Source organism: Pygoscelis adeliae, unplaced genomic scaffold (genome assembly GCF_000699105.1).
Source record: "Pygoscelis adeliae isolate BGI_AS28 unplaced genomic scaffold, ASM69910v1 Scaffold76, whole genome shotgun sequence".
In the NCBI taxonomy this organism is placed as follows: Eukaryota; Metazoa; Chordata; class Aves; order Sphenisciformes; family Spheniscidae; genus Pygoscelis; species Pygoscelis adeliae.
This window is the reverse complement of record NW_008825111.1, coordinates 982,483-999,376: the sequence shown is the minus strand read 5'-3', so window position 1 is coordinate 999,376 and position 16,894 is coordinate 982,483. Positions and strand designations below refer to the sequence as shown.

At 43.8% G+C, this 16,894-nt stretch overlaps 1 protein-coding gene across 1 annotated transcript in view; it reads left to right on the top strand.

The window, feature by feature from the left end:
* Window positions 1–13,005: 13,005 nt before the first annotated feature.
* Window positions 13,006–16,894, top strand: part of PRDM1 (PR domain containing 1, with ZNF domain) — a 26,699-nt gene continuing 22,810 nt past the window's right edge. The window contains exon 1 of the mRNA XM_009327926.1: window positions 13,006–13,044. Coding sequence (XP_009326201.1) covers window positions 13,006–13,044 — 39 coding nt within the window. The remainder of the gene's footprint in view (window positions 13,045–16,894) is intronic.

The window sequence follows — 16,894 nt, the reverse complement described above, 5'->3', positions numbered from 1 at the left end:
CACAGGCTGGCATCCATGCAGTGTATAGAGCCAAGCATGCCCTCTTAGCAACAGAACTAGGCAGCTTTATTTTTGAAGTTTTTCCTTGTGATGAAAAGAAAGCCTCTTTGATTGCTGAGGCCTTTGATAAAAGAAGGGGTGGTTGTATTATTAACATGGATGTTAACACCTTTACTTAAAAGACAGGGGGGAAGTGGCTACCTAGCTTTCTTTAAATTGAATTAAAAACGTGAGGTCCAGGAAGGAGCTCACAAAAACATGTCTGAGCTTGTTAGCCTTCACGAGTTTGGGTGGAAAACACCAGTTCTCACTTTCCGCTGAGTAATACTGAGAGCTCATTATTTGTGTGGTTTTCAACCTGGCTCTGAATTATGAATGATTTATTAAAGAAGTGATAAACTATGGGCCTGCCCTTCAGCTATGAGGAGGTCCCTACAGCAGAGGTGTTTTACATTCAGCGAGGAGATGGTCCTCAGCACCCTTCCCGCACTGGCGTTAATATCCTGTATTTTCAGTTGAGGGCCGGTATCCATGCCTTTAGTTGCTTTTCTGTAGCCCCCGGGATCTCCTGTTATGCAAGGCACAATGAACTAGTTTTACTGAAAGAGACATGAAGAATCACATGCTGTCATCTGGTGGCATGAATTTAGCTGAACCAAAGTCAGACCCAGATTTATTTGCAAGTGAAGACGGGATAAAGATACAGCCAGCACCAGTTCAGAAACTCTGCTTGAACCTTGCTTTGAGTAAGCATGTCAACAAATAGCTTCTATTTGCTTGAATCAATAATGATAAAACCCGTGTGTGAATAGGGCCTATATTTATCTGATACTGTGATGAGACAGTACAGTAGAGGCAGCTGCAGCAGGGCTCTCCCCGGTGCTCACACCAGTTCAGTGGATGGGTGTTGGTGGCACTGGGAGTTGTTTTGCAAAACTCTGCCCTGTAAACAGGGTTGGCATGTGCGCCAGACACAAGCATTGGCATTTACTGTTGGTTTAAGGGCCTCCGTGCTTTTATTCAGCTGGAAACTTCTTCCCCCCCCCCGTTTTTTTTTTCCCCCTCTGTAAGTTAAGGGGAACAGAGGCTAACTTACAGTGTCATCTTTCCCTTCACAAATTAGAAACTCTGGAAGGTGCATGGGTTACCTGAGGTATGGACCAACCGTCTTGACTAATGTGTTCTGGTTACAGATCTTAAGAGGTATTTGCAGGACCAAAGTACTTATGTAAAGAAGCGTTTTTTAAAATAACATAAGTCCTCATGACAGCATATAAAAGTCAAATGACAGAGCAATTCATGGGTTATTGTTACAAAACTAACCTTTCAAATGAGCTCCTAAAATACTCTGTGGTTGGAGTTTCACTTAAGGAATTTGCTTTTAAGCCACTTTCTCCAAGTTTAAATCTGTCTATGGAAAACTTCAAAAACTTTTTTCCAGGAAAAGAGAGAAAGAAAAATAGCGTGCTTTTTTCTGAGTTAAAGTGAATGTTTTTGAAACATATCACCCCATACCTGACTGGAATAAAAAAAAAAATTAATTTACCTTCAGAAATTGGGTATCAGTTTTCTTCGACAGAACAAAAGCCACCGTGCCAACACTTAGAAATGCAACACATCAACTGCTCTTATAGCTCATACTTTATTCTCTGCATCAAAGCTCTGGTGGGGGGGAGAAAAAACAGAGAGTGAGCGAGCGAAAGAGTCAAGCTCTTCAGAGCCTCTAATGACGCGTGCCAAACACGTGGAAGGTAAATCCCCTAATTCAGTCTATTCTTTCAGCATTCCCTGGCGGGCGGCCAAGCTAAATATTTCTGCCGGATAAAAAATGCACCCTCGTATGCAGCACTTTCTTAACAGGATGGCTCTCCAGCTTTAGTGGAGGGGGCTTCTCTGGGGGAAAGCCAACATGTGTGTTCTCTTATCTATTTATTTATTTTATTAAAAAGGGGCTTTATGGGCTGTGATTGGATTAACTTAGTGAACCCTGGAGGAAGAGGAAAAACAAATTGGGAAGCTGGTTTAGCACCCCCACCTTTTTGTCATCTTCTTTTGGGATTTCCTGGCTGGCTGCCACCTTGAGCCTGTTGAATGTTCTTTAGATCAATCAATTAAAAAGGCTTTAATATTTGGGTGATTGGAACGCAACATATGGGCTGCTGGTGCGGATGTCATGTGGTGCGTGGAGTTAATTGAAATGATTAATAGAGGTGTTAGTTTCTTCAAGACTAATTGAAGAAAGGATATAATTGGAAGCATGGACTAACCATTATTGTTGGGTTTTTTTAACATATTGTGTCCCTTAAACACTTCTACGTGTTTATAAGCATGCAGATGGATTTTGTTTAGATTTCTTCAACGTGGTGATTTGCAAAATCACATCTACCGTGCATCCAAAAATCAAATCTATTTTTATGTAAATTAATCTGAAAAGATATTTCCATGTGTCTTGTCTGTTTCAGTAACCAGCACACACACTGAATTTCTGGTACCTGTTTGTCTTTAGATCCTCGCTAGGCTTAAACCAATTTACCCAGCCTCACTGTTTTCTGTGGGGTTGCAGCATCTGTCCTCAGAAACTGGTCGTGAGCCTCCGAAGGTCTGTTAGGGCACTCTTCTCTGTGCCCAGTGAGTTGTGGTAATTTACACTCCTCTGGTGTTCTAGCACACGGCAAATGTGCCAGGTATTTCAGGGAAATAGCATCTCGATCGTACTGCCCCCCACCTTGTCAGCTTGATCATATTTCAAAGGGATCCAGTTATCAATACATAGGACTGGCAGAAGCCTGGCTTTGACAGAAAGAAATGTGAAATGAGAGGAATTCAGAGGATTTAACTGAGATCAGATCTTTTGGCCTCTCCACCTTCTTTAAGAATAATACATACTTTTTTGAGTAGTAGTAGTCTGTGAATTTTTACCAAAATTGTTAAGCTATTGCGAAATACAAAACAAAAGCCATGAACTGGCTGCAGAGGACATCTGGCAGCAAGGAGAGGTTACAAAGGATGTGTCTTCGGAAAGTCATGCTGCTGCACAGGCTAGCTCTCAGGTTAGAAATGGGGAAACTGAGAAAACATGACAATCTCTCGTCTGTAGTCAGCGAGCACGGGCTGGCCGCCTGAGCGCTGCGCGAGGAAGAGCAGTGTCGCGTCCTGCTCGCTGCTGGGCTGTGGTTACAAGTGCCGTAGCAAACTTTCAGCTGGGGATTTCTTAAGACTGAAGATCATGGCTTAAATAACTTGTGAATCTGCTAGAGAGCAAGCAGTTACCTTTGGGAGAAGAAAATCAGGCAAGGTGGTAACGGAGTGTTGATCCAAAAGGTAAGTCAGTTCGAGTTTAGGACAGCTAAGCTACATTTTGAAGCGCAGTATTTTCACACCAGCCTTCTTTTTGCCTGCTTTTGGTAATAGAGGAAAAGCTTATGCATAATTTTAACGTTCTGGAAGAGAACTGTCTTTCTGGAAAGGACATACAGATTTTCTCTATTGTTTTCCTTTGCACATGTGGTGCAGCTTATGTATTTGTGCACCTTTTTCAGTAGTCAGAAATTTAATTCTGCAGCCCAGAATAAACTGAACAGAGAAGTGATAGATAAGTTCAGAGGGGGTTTGTTGTTGGCTTAGAAGAAAAGAGTATAGGATGGTTTTAATATTTTAGAGTCTTCCCACACAGATTTCCAGTGATGCTTTGAAGGCAACTGTGCGTCTGCAAAGACTTTGAGCCTCCCCGGAAGATGTGGCCTGTCTTGTGTACAGATCTGAGTGAAGCGTTTGTAGAAAGGAAGTGGCTGTCCTGTACTGGGGGCTGAGAGGAAGGGAAGGCATTAGGTCTGATTGCAAGCTTCCCTTACTCCCTGTGGCCTGATTTGTGTGCACGTAGTGCTCATAATTTTAGATGAGGGGTATGCCGGGACAGACTGGTGCAAATTAATCTTTCAAAAAAAATTTTTTTTTTATTATTGTTGTTTGGTGATGAGATTATTCACTTAAGGATCCGGTTTTATTACAGCAAACTACTGCAATTAGATAGTCACTTGTTTATTTTTTTAATCTCAACAGTGATGAAAAACAGTAGCATCAGCATTTTTGTTGTCTCCATTGCCCTTTAGGATTTAGTATGTGAAAAGGAGCACTTTGTGTAAACTTGTTGGAACAGGAGCATCCTCTCTGTCTTTACCAAACCTTGCCACGTTGTGTATTTAATACATTGTGCATTGGCCTGGGCCTGGGCCACTGAAAGAGGAATAGCAGGACAAGGAAATAGGGTTTAAATCTGTGCACGTGCTTTGTATGTGATTTGTGTGTGAAGGTAATATTCTCATTCTCATATAAAGGAGAATGTTCAGTAACGTCCCCCTAAAATTAACCTCAGGAAACTTATCTCTAGTATCAGCAGGGCTGGTAGCATCACCTGTTGCTCAGACAGACAGACCATTTGCATTAGGAGATCCCACTTCTAGGTGCTCATAAATCTACCAAATTCTAAACGTGTGGCTCAGTTGTTTCTTACATTTTACTTTCCTCAGGCTGTATTCTTCCCCAAAATCTATTGGCTATGTCAAAAATTGTGTTGCTAACATGAAGAGTGTGATGAGTTTTCTTTTGAAGAGTAGTCTCCACCATGACAGCCTCCAATTTTTGGAGCAGAAGTTTGAATGACAGGTTCAGTGGCCCGGGGAAGGACAGCATATGTGGCAGGGGAGGGTGGTGGCCATTGTTGTCAGGGATGCTGACCCTCTGCCAGGAGCACTTCCCGGTTCCTGGATCTGCACCTGTGCTTCACTTACATCGGGTCTCTGTCAGAGCAAGACCAGGACACAGACCAGTCCTGTCCCCACCTCCATCCCTGACTCCCACGCCCAGGAGAATTGCTTTTGAGCCAGACGCCCTACACGACTAGCAGAGCAGCCCCCCCAGGAGCTGTAGGAGGGCATTACGGCTCACTTCAATGAGTGAACGCTGTTGGGTCTAGAACTGAGCGCCTGAACTGAGAGCAGAAGAGTGCATGTTCGGTGCATGCTTACTGCAAACCATCCTGAGGCCAGAGAGTCATCAAAAGGAGCTGGTTTTAAAAGCCTATGGACAGGAGCTGAACCTGGAGGGGATTATGAAGGAGGAGAGACTGCGCCTGGAGATCAGCAGTGTCAGCGAGGAGGGAAACTGAGAGTAAGGTTGGTACAAGACCGAGGGATTTATCTTTATGGGTTATTGTAGACGAAGATGAACAAGCTTGGTGTTAAGAGCGGGTGGGATGTAAGCCAGCTCTGATCCAAAAGCTGCCTGACTGCATTAGCATGGTGCTAAGCCCAAGCTAATATATCCGGCTTCTCACCAGGGCTTATTAGCTCGGGCTCAGTGCCATACTAACATAGTCACAGGACTTCCAGTTGGCTTGACACCATGTCTGCTCAACGTGTGAACTGAGCTCACTGCTACATGCCTGCAGAGGAGCACCAGGAGGTGCCTGGAGACTTGACTACACCACACTGCTGTTCAGGCAGTGGAGGCCAGGCCTGCTTGTCAGCGGGAGGGGGCATGTGGGGATGGAGAGTGTACCATGTTTGCATAGATCAGGAAGGGAAGGAAGTGCAGTGCAGATGAGGAACCAGGAGGGACTGAAACTGGCTTGATGAGAAGACTTTTCCTCTCCCTGGGTGTGGGAGAGGAAAATGGGAGTGACTGGAAAGGGAAACTACAAGAGGGGTCAGGAGGAACAAGGTGAGCACTTGCTGGGCAATCAGAAGTCTGAGGTGAGGTCTGGAGGATGGGCTGGGGAGAGGGAGAGGGAGAAGGAGGGAAAGGGAAGGGGAAGGGGAAAGGGGGAGGAGGAACAAACTCCACACCAAACCTGGCATGAAACCAAGATGCCTGAATGCAGTCATTCCTCTGCTTCCAGCATGGGGAAACCCACCAGCAGAAGTGTCCTAACCCTTCCAGTGCTTGTGCTGACCTTGCCAAAAACAACCGTGTGGTTGCTCTGAGCCAGGTCTGCTAGCTTCCCTGCAGAGGTCTGCCTGTGGCAGATCAGAATATCCCAGCTCTGCTGGTGATCTGTGTGGGCATCAGTGCGATGCCAGGTCATGGGATCTCTGCTTTTTCTATTTGCAGTTTGAAAAATCAACACAAAAACTGTTGAAGAGCATCGCTAAAATTGCAAACTCAAGTTCTCCAGAGTTTAGGTTGTTTGCCTAACCCCAATTTGATCCTCTTATGCATTATGATACAGTCTTTAATTACTCATTTAATTACTGTTTTTTCTACTGGTTACTTGCCTCATTCAGGCATCAGACAAGCTTGCTAGGGGAGATGAATTGGGGTGGTGTAATAAAATGTTATCTTTAAGACACCTCTTCCCCCCATCTCATTCACTGCAGCGTAAGGAAGTAAAATGGCCATGGTAGGAAGAAGTGTTGCTTTTCTCGGGACAGGTGAGCTCTGCTCTGAGGAACCAGGTATTATTTCTGCCTGTGATTCTGAATAAGATTCGTGCCAATTCACCTCAGCAAAGCCTTTTGCAGGTGGTCATTAATTTTGACATCTTCTGGGTGCCTGATGTGAAGCCCTGCAAAATCGGAGCCATCACAGATGCCAGGAAGAGAAACGCTTTGAACATAGAAAGTAATACATCGTGCTGAGTAAATCGGCTGCTCTGCATCCCAAAATTAATGTACACTTTTGATGTTAATGTCATCGTGTCTCCATACCCCTTCTGCAGAGTGAGAATAGCAATAATACCTTCATCAGCATATGGGGGAGGTATTGTGAAAATCAGATTAGTCATTATTTGATATTTGTGAGGCATTCAAGTGCTGCTGTTGTGATGAGCGAAGTAGAAAAATACAAGACAAATTTGGTTTGTCTTCCATTTGAATGGTCTGTGGTAAAACTAAGGCACTGGGCCTGTCAAGGAGAAAGAAGAGAGAAAAAATCTGGGAAAATGACTTTTAATCAGCACTCTTCTTTCTAAACACTGAACAAGGAAGAGATCTGGTGGAAAAAAAGATGGTGCATCGTATGGCAGGAGTGCAGAACTGAGTTTCTATATGCAATGCTACACTTGGCATCTCCTGCCATTTGAGAGTGCCTGATATTGCACCGTAATAGTCTCCTTTACTGTCATTTTGGAGCATTTGTTTTACTGCAAAGTGTGGCTTTTTATGCGAAGCTGTTGTCTTGCAAACCTGATGGTTCGCTGTAGGTTTTTACAGAACTTTGACTCAGCTTCAGGGAAGGAGGAATGAAGAAGCAGAAGAGTGAACTTCTGGAAGCTGAAACCCTCCTTTCCTTGTGTTTGAGCAATCTGTGCTCTTATGAAACCTTTTGAAATCTCGTTTGCTGATGTCTTTCTGACCCCCAAAATTGTTCTTGTGCAAATGTTGACACCCAGCAGAGATGAAATCATTCACTTAGGAAAACATATCTAGCTTATCAGAAACTGCAGGATTCCAACAATGCGCTAGCAACACCAGCCTTTCTTTTTTTTTCTTTTTTTTTTTAATTGTTTGTGGTTAGTTGGCAGACGGTATTGTGAATCAGGTTATACGTATCTGAGGGAGCAGGAAATTTTTTTAGTTCATATGAACCTGAGTCCATGTCACGTACCAAACTGGTTTTTATTTTCTGGTCTTCTCTTCTGCTCATGGATTTTCTGTGCGCTTATGATTTTGATATGTTTACTGATTTTATGTTGACAGTTTTAATTACATGCTCCCAGAGCGCATAAGCAGAACAAGAACTAGATATGTTTTCCAACTGAATTCAGGCTGTGTGTAAATTTTCTGTGTGGGTTGGACCTGTAGCTGACTGAAATCAAAGGACATCAAAGTTTCTCCACTGACCGCCTGAAATCAGTTAGTCCTCAGTTGTTGTTTTTGATGCTAAATTTCTTTGATTTGATTGCTGAAGGAAAGTGAACTGAAAGGGGATGGACAAAACATCAGAAAAATTTTGAGGCTTTGGCCTCCTGTATCGTGCCATTAGACACCAGGCAAAGAAAAAGGAACAATTACAATCCAGTGATTCATGGATGCCTGTAAAGCCAGAAGATGCATTTAAACTTGATTTTACATCTTAGAATTTTTAGGGTCACTAGGTAATTCCAAAAAGAAAAATACGTTTCTATGGAGTTTGCTGTGCATAGGAGGAGGGATCTGCCCACTAATAAACTAGCAAAAACACAATATACTCTCATTGGTCCAAAAGTGACAATTTTGAGTTCTGCTGTTCGGACATGAGTTTTGTTTTTTCTGTTTTAAATTAAAGGAGTGGCTGAATGTTCATTATCCCTATGATAAAAGCAGTAAAAATAGGTGCAAAATGGCTCTTGTGCAATGTTGTAATTTACCTTTATTTTAAACTGGCTTACACATCTTAATACATTATGACAATCAGAATTATCAGGCCACCAGGCAGAGAGGAGTTTGTTTTGTTAATTGCTCTTGTTAAGCCTAATTACAGAACGGGGTGGAGTGGATGCAAGGGGAGGGAGGAATCTGCTAGCAAGAGGAAATTCTAAAATCCTCGGAGCCGTTCCAGGCAGTGCATGTTGGGGAGCCAGAGCCGGGGTGTGGTGTGTGTGTACGGGTGTGCGTGCGTGCGTGCGTAAGGGTGTGAGAGTGTGAGAGTGAATGACAGACTTTCCATATGGACTAAAATCCTGAGATGCGTGAGCTGGAGGTGGGGAACCTGTGCTGGTGTGGACACATGAAGGTACAGCTGAACAAAGAACTGTGCTGTATTTTGCCTTATGAATTAACTCCTTTTTCTTTTTTGGGGGGGGCATGATGCAGATTACTTACTTACTTTGCTGTTAATTTTTGAGTTTTGTGTTAGATTGAGTGTTAGAATGGTTTGCTGATGAGACGTGCCATCCTTTGATGTTATGGGTCACCAACACAAGGTGTGTGTACGTAGCTGTGGGTTGGTATCCTAAATCCCTTTGAAACGTTTTCCTTCTTCCCGGTGATTGCAGCGCAGTAGTGCTGCCCACAAACTGTGTTATTTGTTTAGACTTTCCAATGGAAAGCATACATCCAAAGAGCCCTCCTGCCCTGCATTATTCCAGTTTGTTTGTGTGTCCCACATTACGCTGCTGGCGTCTTACTGTGCCTGACCTGCATTGTCAGCCCCCTCCGTTGCCTCGGTAGCCTCCGGGACAGAAGTTTCTGATAAGGCAGTTTTGAGCAAGCCAGATGCAAAGTAAATGACTATATAACAAATCTGTGCTCTTCTCCAGGGTATGTTACCTGACTTGTTTGCTGCCACGGTGGTTTTATTGTTTTGGCTACTGGGTGGAGGGAGAAGACTAGAACAGCAGAGTCGTCACGCTTTTGTTTTGCTTAATTATAATGTACGCTTTTAATAAAACCTTTTAGTGCCATCAGTTAAAAGGCATTGCAATCCTGCACAAGAAGAAAAATGCTACTGCTGTTGTAGCTGACAGCTGAGTGGTTAGATGGCCAGCGTGGGTCTGAGGCTCAGAAGCCTTTTCTTTGCTGGCTGGAGATACCGCTGGGTAAATGTGTTTACTTTTTCCTTAGTATTTATACTAGTTAATGTGTCGCACTAGATAAATCTACTTCCTGAGTCCATCTTTCAGCTTGCTCTCTTCCCTCCCAATTGACAAATGGTTTGAGTTTGACACCGTTTTATCAGTTGAGCTCCTGCTGGGTGCTGCATGCCTGCTTGTTTCTGCTTTATCGTGAAAAGTGAATTATCTGCAATATTTTGTTACCATCTAACTAGCAGTTGGCAGGCTTTCCTATATGAACTGATTTAGATTTCAGCAAGGGGAGGCTGTTGTCTTTCTCTGCAAAGCCCCGTTGTTGCTCTCCAGGAAAACAAAAGATCCCAGAGCTTTCTGCACCGCAATCTGCTGCTGTCCCACTTTCAAGGAGGTGTTTTGTTTGTTGCGGCAGCTTCCTATCTTAAAGTGATAAATTGAGCGGACATGTGCGCTGTTTTAAACCTCTGTCTCCAGGGCTTTGTGTTCACTTAGGATAAAATACATTATTTTGTGGTAGGCTGTGGCGCGATATACACTTGGTTTAAAGATTACAAAGCAAAAGGGAAAGCATCAACATCTTTAGCAGTGGTGGTTTGATGAGGAATAGCTTTCTTGTCAGAAGAAATCTACTGACTTACCTCAAGTGGGTTGCAAATGCATTAGCGATTCATTAATATTAATAGTAGAATAGACATTTCCTGCATTCGTTTGACATCTTCCACACTCTTTTTTTTTTTTTCCAAGAGCGACTTGGAGTGCAGTTTTAACACTTATTCAAGTTAATACAAGGATGATAAGCTAAAGTTAAACAGAAGGAGACCCCTGAGTGTGTGGGGTCGGTCTCTAGGAGTCCTGGAATTTGGTGCTGTGCTTTAAAGATTGTGGTAAACTCTTGGGTGAGGCTTTCAGGGCAGTTTGCAAAACGGGTCCGCTAGGTACGATGGTAACCAGAAGGAATTGTTGTCAGAAGAAATTGTTCTATGAGGGTGATGGGAAGGTCACTATCAAAATGGCATGTAAGAGTTAATAACTTTGTAGATTTCTAAAGTGGACAGGGTAGTGGCTTGTTCACCTACTGGTGAAAAAAAGATAGATCCAAATCATTCTTCAGTCTTCAAATGTTTTGTGAGGTTGGCTGAACAGTTCAGTTTGAAAAATAAATAGATGCAAGGTAATTTTTGCTCCCTTTCTCTTTTAAGTCTTGTGATGCACCTTTTGATGCTTCTGCTTTGTCACCAGTAGGCTTCCAAGCTTTCTTCAAAAAAAGAAAAAGAAAAAAAGAAATTTGAGAAAAACACCAAATACCTTTGAGATGTAAAACAAAACCAAGAATATTGTCAGCACCAGCAGGGAACACGTAATTGCGATGCTCACTTTTCAGTGTCCTGCACAGCACCTCATAATTTCACCCACTGAGCCCTTTAACTAGGAGAACTCATTGTAGTAAAGTGAGGCAGGGGCTTGCTTTTTATAGAAAACGCAGCTAAGAGTCGCAGTCCATAAAACGTCAAAAGAAAAAGATAAGCCCCCACAAAGCGCCTAGTCTGGCAAGACTAGTGATGCAGCTACAAACGCCGAAGTGCACGCGAGTTTGGCAGCTCTTAGTGATAGGTCAATTTGAATTGTCAGTGTGCGTCTGCTCTACTTGTTGAGCCTAATGAAAAGTACAGTTTAATCACTAGTGTGCCAAATTGACCATGATTAGCTGTTATTGCAGATTAGTGCATTGTCTGGGGCTCCAGAATTATTGATCCGGGTGCTGTGCTCTGGTGTTTTCTGTGCCCTCTATCGTAACCTCTTCTTAATGCTTAGGGGAGGGAAGCAGGAAAGGAGAGTAGGAGGGAAGAAGTCCAGATGGGAAGAAAACAGGTCCTGAAAAGACCACATAGGAACTAGGTCAGGTACTCTGGAGATTAAAGAAGCATGCTTCATCCCTGGACGCAGGAGGCAGGGACAAGTAGCATACAATTACGAGGAATTAGAACGGCAACAAGTAGTGCAGATTTATCAGCTTTAATTGTCTATTGTCAGGACAGAGCCCTTCTTGTAGATCAGGCACTGCCAATGCTTTAATACCTCTAATGGACTCTCTATTGTGGGATTATCTCTCCTAAGGACAATGTCTTTCTTAAAACTAGTTGTTTTGGGAGAGGGAGGAAAAAAAAGAAGATAAAAAAAGAAGTAGCTGCAGCTCTCGTTTTTTTCTCTCTGGTTTGTCACATTCTGCAGGAAGTAGCTGAGAGCCCAGTGCTGCTCTTCTGTCAGCAGTGCTATTCCTTCAGGGGAACTGATAGATACCTATTGAACATTAACCCCCTTTGCTCCACCTTCCCCAACGAGCTCCTCCAGAAACAATAGCTGGTTGATAAAGAGCAGATAAGCAAGGACACCCGGCTTAAGAATCTCTCTGCTATCTTTATTTTAAAAGCTTTCCTGGGTTTTGCAAAGTAAACATTACAACATTTAAAGAAGGATAAGGTGTCAACTATTTAATGAGAAGTTGTGTTTAATAGCAGAGGAATTCTTCCCTCCCCCAGCCAACACACAGGTATGAAAAGACTGTTATTTCACCAGTGTGGGGTAGGAAAGGTGGAGAAATGACAACTGTACCCTTAGAAGCTTAAAAAGTGGTCCTTCAGCCCACACCTGCCAGGTTCCCTAATCAGCTCTAAACATACAGTCAGTGTTTCGAATCCTTTGGTCCTAGATGCACGGTAGTCGCGTTGCTGGATCTGTGATAATCTGTGGGTAAATATTTTCGTTTCCACCATATGCGCTTTATCATGGTGTGTAGCTGTTGTTTTTGTTAATCTGTTTTGAAACGCGCTCTGTGGCCAATTCTTTGTCTGAGAAAAGTGGCGTGGTTCCACCATAGATCTCACCCTCCTTCTGCTCTGTTCATCAGCTCCACGAGATTGGGCAGCCTGGAGAGTATCTGAAATGAAAATGGAATTGTGCAGGAACAGAGTCCGAAGTTTCACTGTGGTTCATATCACTATGACTTACCAGGCAGGTTGAGGAGAGGATACCCCAAAAAGTGTCATGACTGCCAAGTTGGGAAGAGACATGAAAGTCGAATTAATGCAGTTAATTCTGAGGTGACTTTGTTATTTCGGATTGCTGTGAGCTTGTTGCGGGGCTGATGTCTTTGAAATATTCACAGGAGTGAGCCTTCTAACATAGGAATACCGTCTCATCCCTCCTCCATAACAATGTGGAAATCAGCCTATTTTAAAGGAAAATTTCCCGAAGCACGCCCTTTTTTCAGTCTTCTGTCACCAGTAAGGTCGGAAAGTTTTTTTCCCTCAGACTCAGTTGCTGTGGACAGAATATTCAAAAGTCCATGTTTGGGATGTGGAAGGTTGGGTTTTGTGCTCAGGTTTTCTTGTCCGGTATAAATATGGGTTGGTAGAAACATGCAAAGACAATACAAGCGTTGTTGTATGGCCTCCTGGCTATCATCCGTACCTTTCCCAAGACCACCATCACTCAGAAGTGTGATGGGAAGGCTGATGGTAACCAAGAGGGGAACATCTGTGGTCTTTGCTGTGAGGCATTTCTCTTCTCGTAAGGGACAAGGAGATGGCTCCTTACGTTTAGTCCAGACCCTGAAGTCTGCTGCCTTCTCCCAGAATGAGAAAAAAAAGAAGTGCAGTGACAAAGCCTCTGCTGCTGCTGCTTTCTCAATACCTTCACCCCAGCTTGCTTCCTGGGAAACAAGACCAAGTGGCTTCAGACTGTTTCGTCTTTGCTGCTCAGCTGCATGCGCAGCAAAGAGAAGCCCAACTTCTCACAGTGACTTCTTGCCCTCCTGATAGCAGGCCCAGACAGCCTCGGCTCCTTCTTCTCAAACCCGAGCCTCAACAAGAGGAAATGGCTGAAGCTTAGTTCTCGCTTCTGTGTGCTGCAAGAATGTTTTTTTCCATTAGCGGAGGGTTGTTTTGGCTTATTCATAAGTCATCTGAGCAGTATTTTAATAAGGCCTAGCTGGAAACAAAAAGGGATATGGTATTTTAGTTTGACTCCTTTTTTCTCTTTTTAAGGAAAATTTCTTGAGAGGATAAAACAACAGAAATCAAAAGAGATGTTAAGGCTTGCACTAGGCAGCAGCTGAGAGTGCAGCCAAAAGATCTGCTCTTGGGTGTTGCACAGCTGAGACAAAAATAAATGTAAAGACATTTGGAAGTGCTACGAGGCAATGACCAGGGTGCTTTTTAATTAAAGGCAGTCCCTGAAAGCTGCATGTGTTAATTCAAAAGCCTCCTGGCTACAACATAACACCACCCCAAATGCCCTTGCAAAAACCTTCATGTAGATTCAAGTGCAATTTTAATTTCTCTCCTTATAGGCAATACCATGCTGAAGTAGTCTAGGGCATACAAAGCCTCTGAGATCGTATCTGAAGCCTATAGGCTGTGTTTTGTAAAGGTCAGGCCAGTCTGTGAGAAGAAGGCTTCAACTTTTCCTGCTGCACAGTCACTAGAGTGTGCTGGGTCTCTCTCCCTTGAATCTGACAGCAACCACGTTTTCAGAAACGTGGCCCCAAAACACGAATGTATCTCAGCAGAACTTGAAAGCAAGTTCTTCTTTGAGTTTGATTTCTCAGTTGGCTTTTAAAAGATGTGCAGTCGTGCAACTACATCATGTACCTTCTCCAAGCAATGACCACAACTGGTCCCCAAATGTTTACCAGCACAAGGATGCCTACATGCAGGAAGTGGGAAATGGGGGTGGGTCTGGTAGTTACTCTTGATGTGGTCAATCTGCCACTGACCTTGTTTGGGTAAGGGGAAGGGGAGGATGTGAAAATGAGACTCTGCTTTAATCTCTTGTGTGCATTTTATCTCCCTTCCAACTTTCTAAAGCAGTTTCATCTATTAGAGCCAGCTCCCTTCCCTCCTTCTTCCCCTTACAATTACAGCTCTCGCAGGCTCGGGGAGAACAGCAGCAGCGGCAACTGAGGCTGAGTCGGGCAGGCTTGTTGTTGAGCTGAAGTGGTGATAGCATCAAAGGAAATGGATGGGGATTTCTGAGATCAGAGCTGTTAGGGCCATTCATGATTTGTTGCCAGGCTGAAAGCTGCTGCAGAGAGAGCTGCCTGAGAAATGCTGATTAATACGGTAATTGAGGTTTTCTATGAGCGAGAAGGAAAAAATGAAAATATGACTAAAAATGTTCTTTTTGAAATTAACAACATTTTGAGATTGCACATTCCAGACAATAGCGACTACTGGTATGAAAGATTTCTATAAAAGAGCAGAAAACTGCTGGTTGAACAGGGCGTCTTTTTATGTTTCTCTATTAAGGAGGAAGGTCAGAAGGTCAGTCTATATATTTCTTTAATGGCAGAGTTTCCTTTGTGATTCTTACTTTAGTACACACATTCTTAACAATTTGTTTCTGTCTATTCTTTCTTGATAAACTTAGTTTTATTCCAGATCAGGCACCATTAGGCTAGACCTGCATGCCAGTGAAATCCCTTCTCCTGCGCTACAGTAGTTCTGGGCTCAGCTTCACTGAGACTCTGGGAGCTAATTTCAGGATAGCCTCGGAGTGTGCCACGGAGTTATTTGAAGTCTGTAGGCTTCACGGGCTGTACTCGCCTCCTCAGGCTCCGGGAGAGAGCCGCACTGACCTGGGATATTGGCATCCTCCTGTCGTCCTGACGAATATTTCACTTCATCTGATCTGATCTAATCTCTGCTTCCTCTTCTTCTCCAGCCCAAAAGCACTCTCAGTTCCTTGAAAGGCAGATTTGCTTTTCTCCTGCTCTCCTTCACATTAAGATCAGCCCCTGAAGGAAACACATCAACCCTTTTTTCTTGCCCCCCCCCCCCCCCCCTTTTTTTTTTCTTTCAAGCTAACAGGGAAGTGAAAAGCTCTGAAACAGCTGCCTCTCAGAGTGAGACTATTTTTCGGTAAAATAATCACCTTCAGTATGACTACATTGTTTTTCTGTTCTATGCAGTGTGACTCAGCATCAGTTAATTAACCCAATCAAGTAGGCCGGATTTCTCTCCTTTAATGAATGGTTCTTCCTACTTCAGAGCCTTCCTAGACCTCATTTTGGATGTGCCTCAGTTTTACCGGGTATATCCAATTACATTTATATCCTTCAGCCCAGTGCTCGGGCCACCGCTCCTGTGGAATTACGCCGTGGTGGAAGTTAAGCCAGGACACTCACTTGCAAGCAGTTGCCCTACTTATGTCTGCTGCCACGAGCCCTCCTGTGTTAGCGCATACGGAAGGTCTTTACACAGATATACTATTCTCAGCGTCGCAGACCGAAAATGGCAAGTAATCCTTTCCATGCGTCTTTTTATCAGAGGGAGGAGGAGCAGGTTAAGGGAAAGGGATGTGTGTACACCCGTCAGAGAGACAGACAGGCACCCGATTGCATAAAATGTGCTTTTTTTTTCCTCTTTCTCCCTTTTTCCTGTGAAGAAATATGTAACACCCAGATCACCCCAAAATATAAGTGCGTGTGTGTTTAAAAGAAGAATGTGAAACTAGCTGCCGTGTAAAGTGCCGGGAAAGCGATGAGAAATACTCTCGCAGACGTGCGAGAAGAAGGAAAAGTAGTAGGGTTGCCTTGCAGTGAAGCAGCTAGCTTTCACACTGGGCTGTAGATGGCTATAAATGGAATTGTGCATCACCGTTCCTCTGAGCCTGAGGACGCCTCACTGAAGAGACAGGACCACTGAAGGAAGTAAGGCATCTGGTTGTTTTGTAATTATGCTCTTAATAATAAACAAACAGGACATTGTATGCCATCATCACAGGATGTCCTTCCTTCAGCCAGCACGCTGACTTGGATCGGAGGAAAAAAATGGGGTGCGGGGTCCGCCAATTGCTATACCAGTCCTCCTCCCGTCACCAGCGTGCTCCCGGACGGTTGCTTACGTATTGCCCTCCGCAAGATCAGCCCTCGTTTTCTTACCACGCTGCAAAAGAGGCGTCGAGTTTGGAAATGCCGCCTGCCTTGCCCTGCTCTTGTGAGCTTCCCCGCTACTGCTTAGGGAGAGGGGGAAGATTTTATTTAAGGGAAGAAACGGAGGTGTTTTTCCTAATTCCTTTTACAGGCGTTGATTAGAAAGAGACTCTGGAAAGGGATAAATCAAAACTCCGAAACGCCCAGATTGGTCATATCAAGTGAAGTTAGTTATAATTGTTCAGGTTTGGGAGTAAGCGCTTTAAGTCGGGTTTTAATCAATATTGGGGAACCTGGGAGTCATTTTAATTGTTACAGTGTTCCGTCTAGTCAAATTGAGGGAGAACGAAAGCGGGTACGTGTTGACCTCTGGAGCTTAAAACAGCACGGAAGACAGATTCCTAGTAAAAACTGTCTCAGGTGCGCTTCCCGTGAGGCGCAGAGGTGCCCGCCCGCCC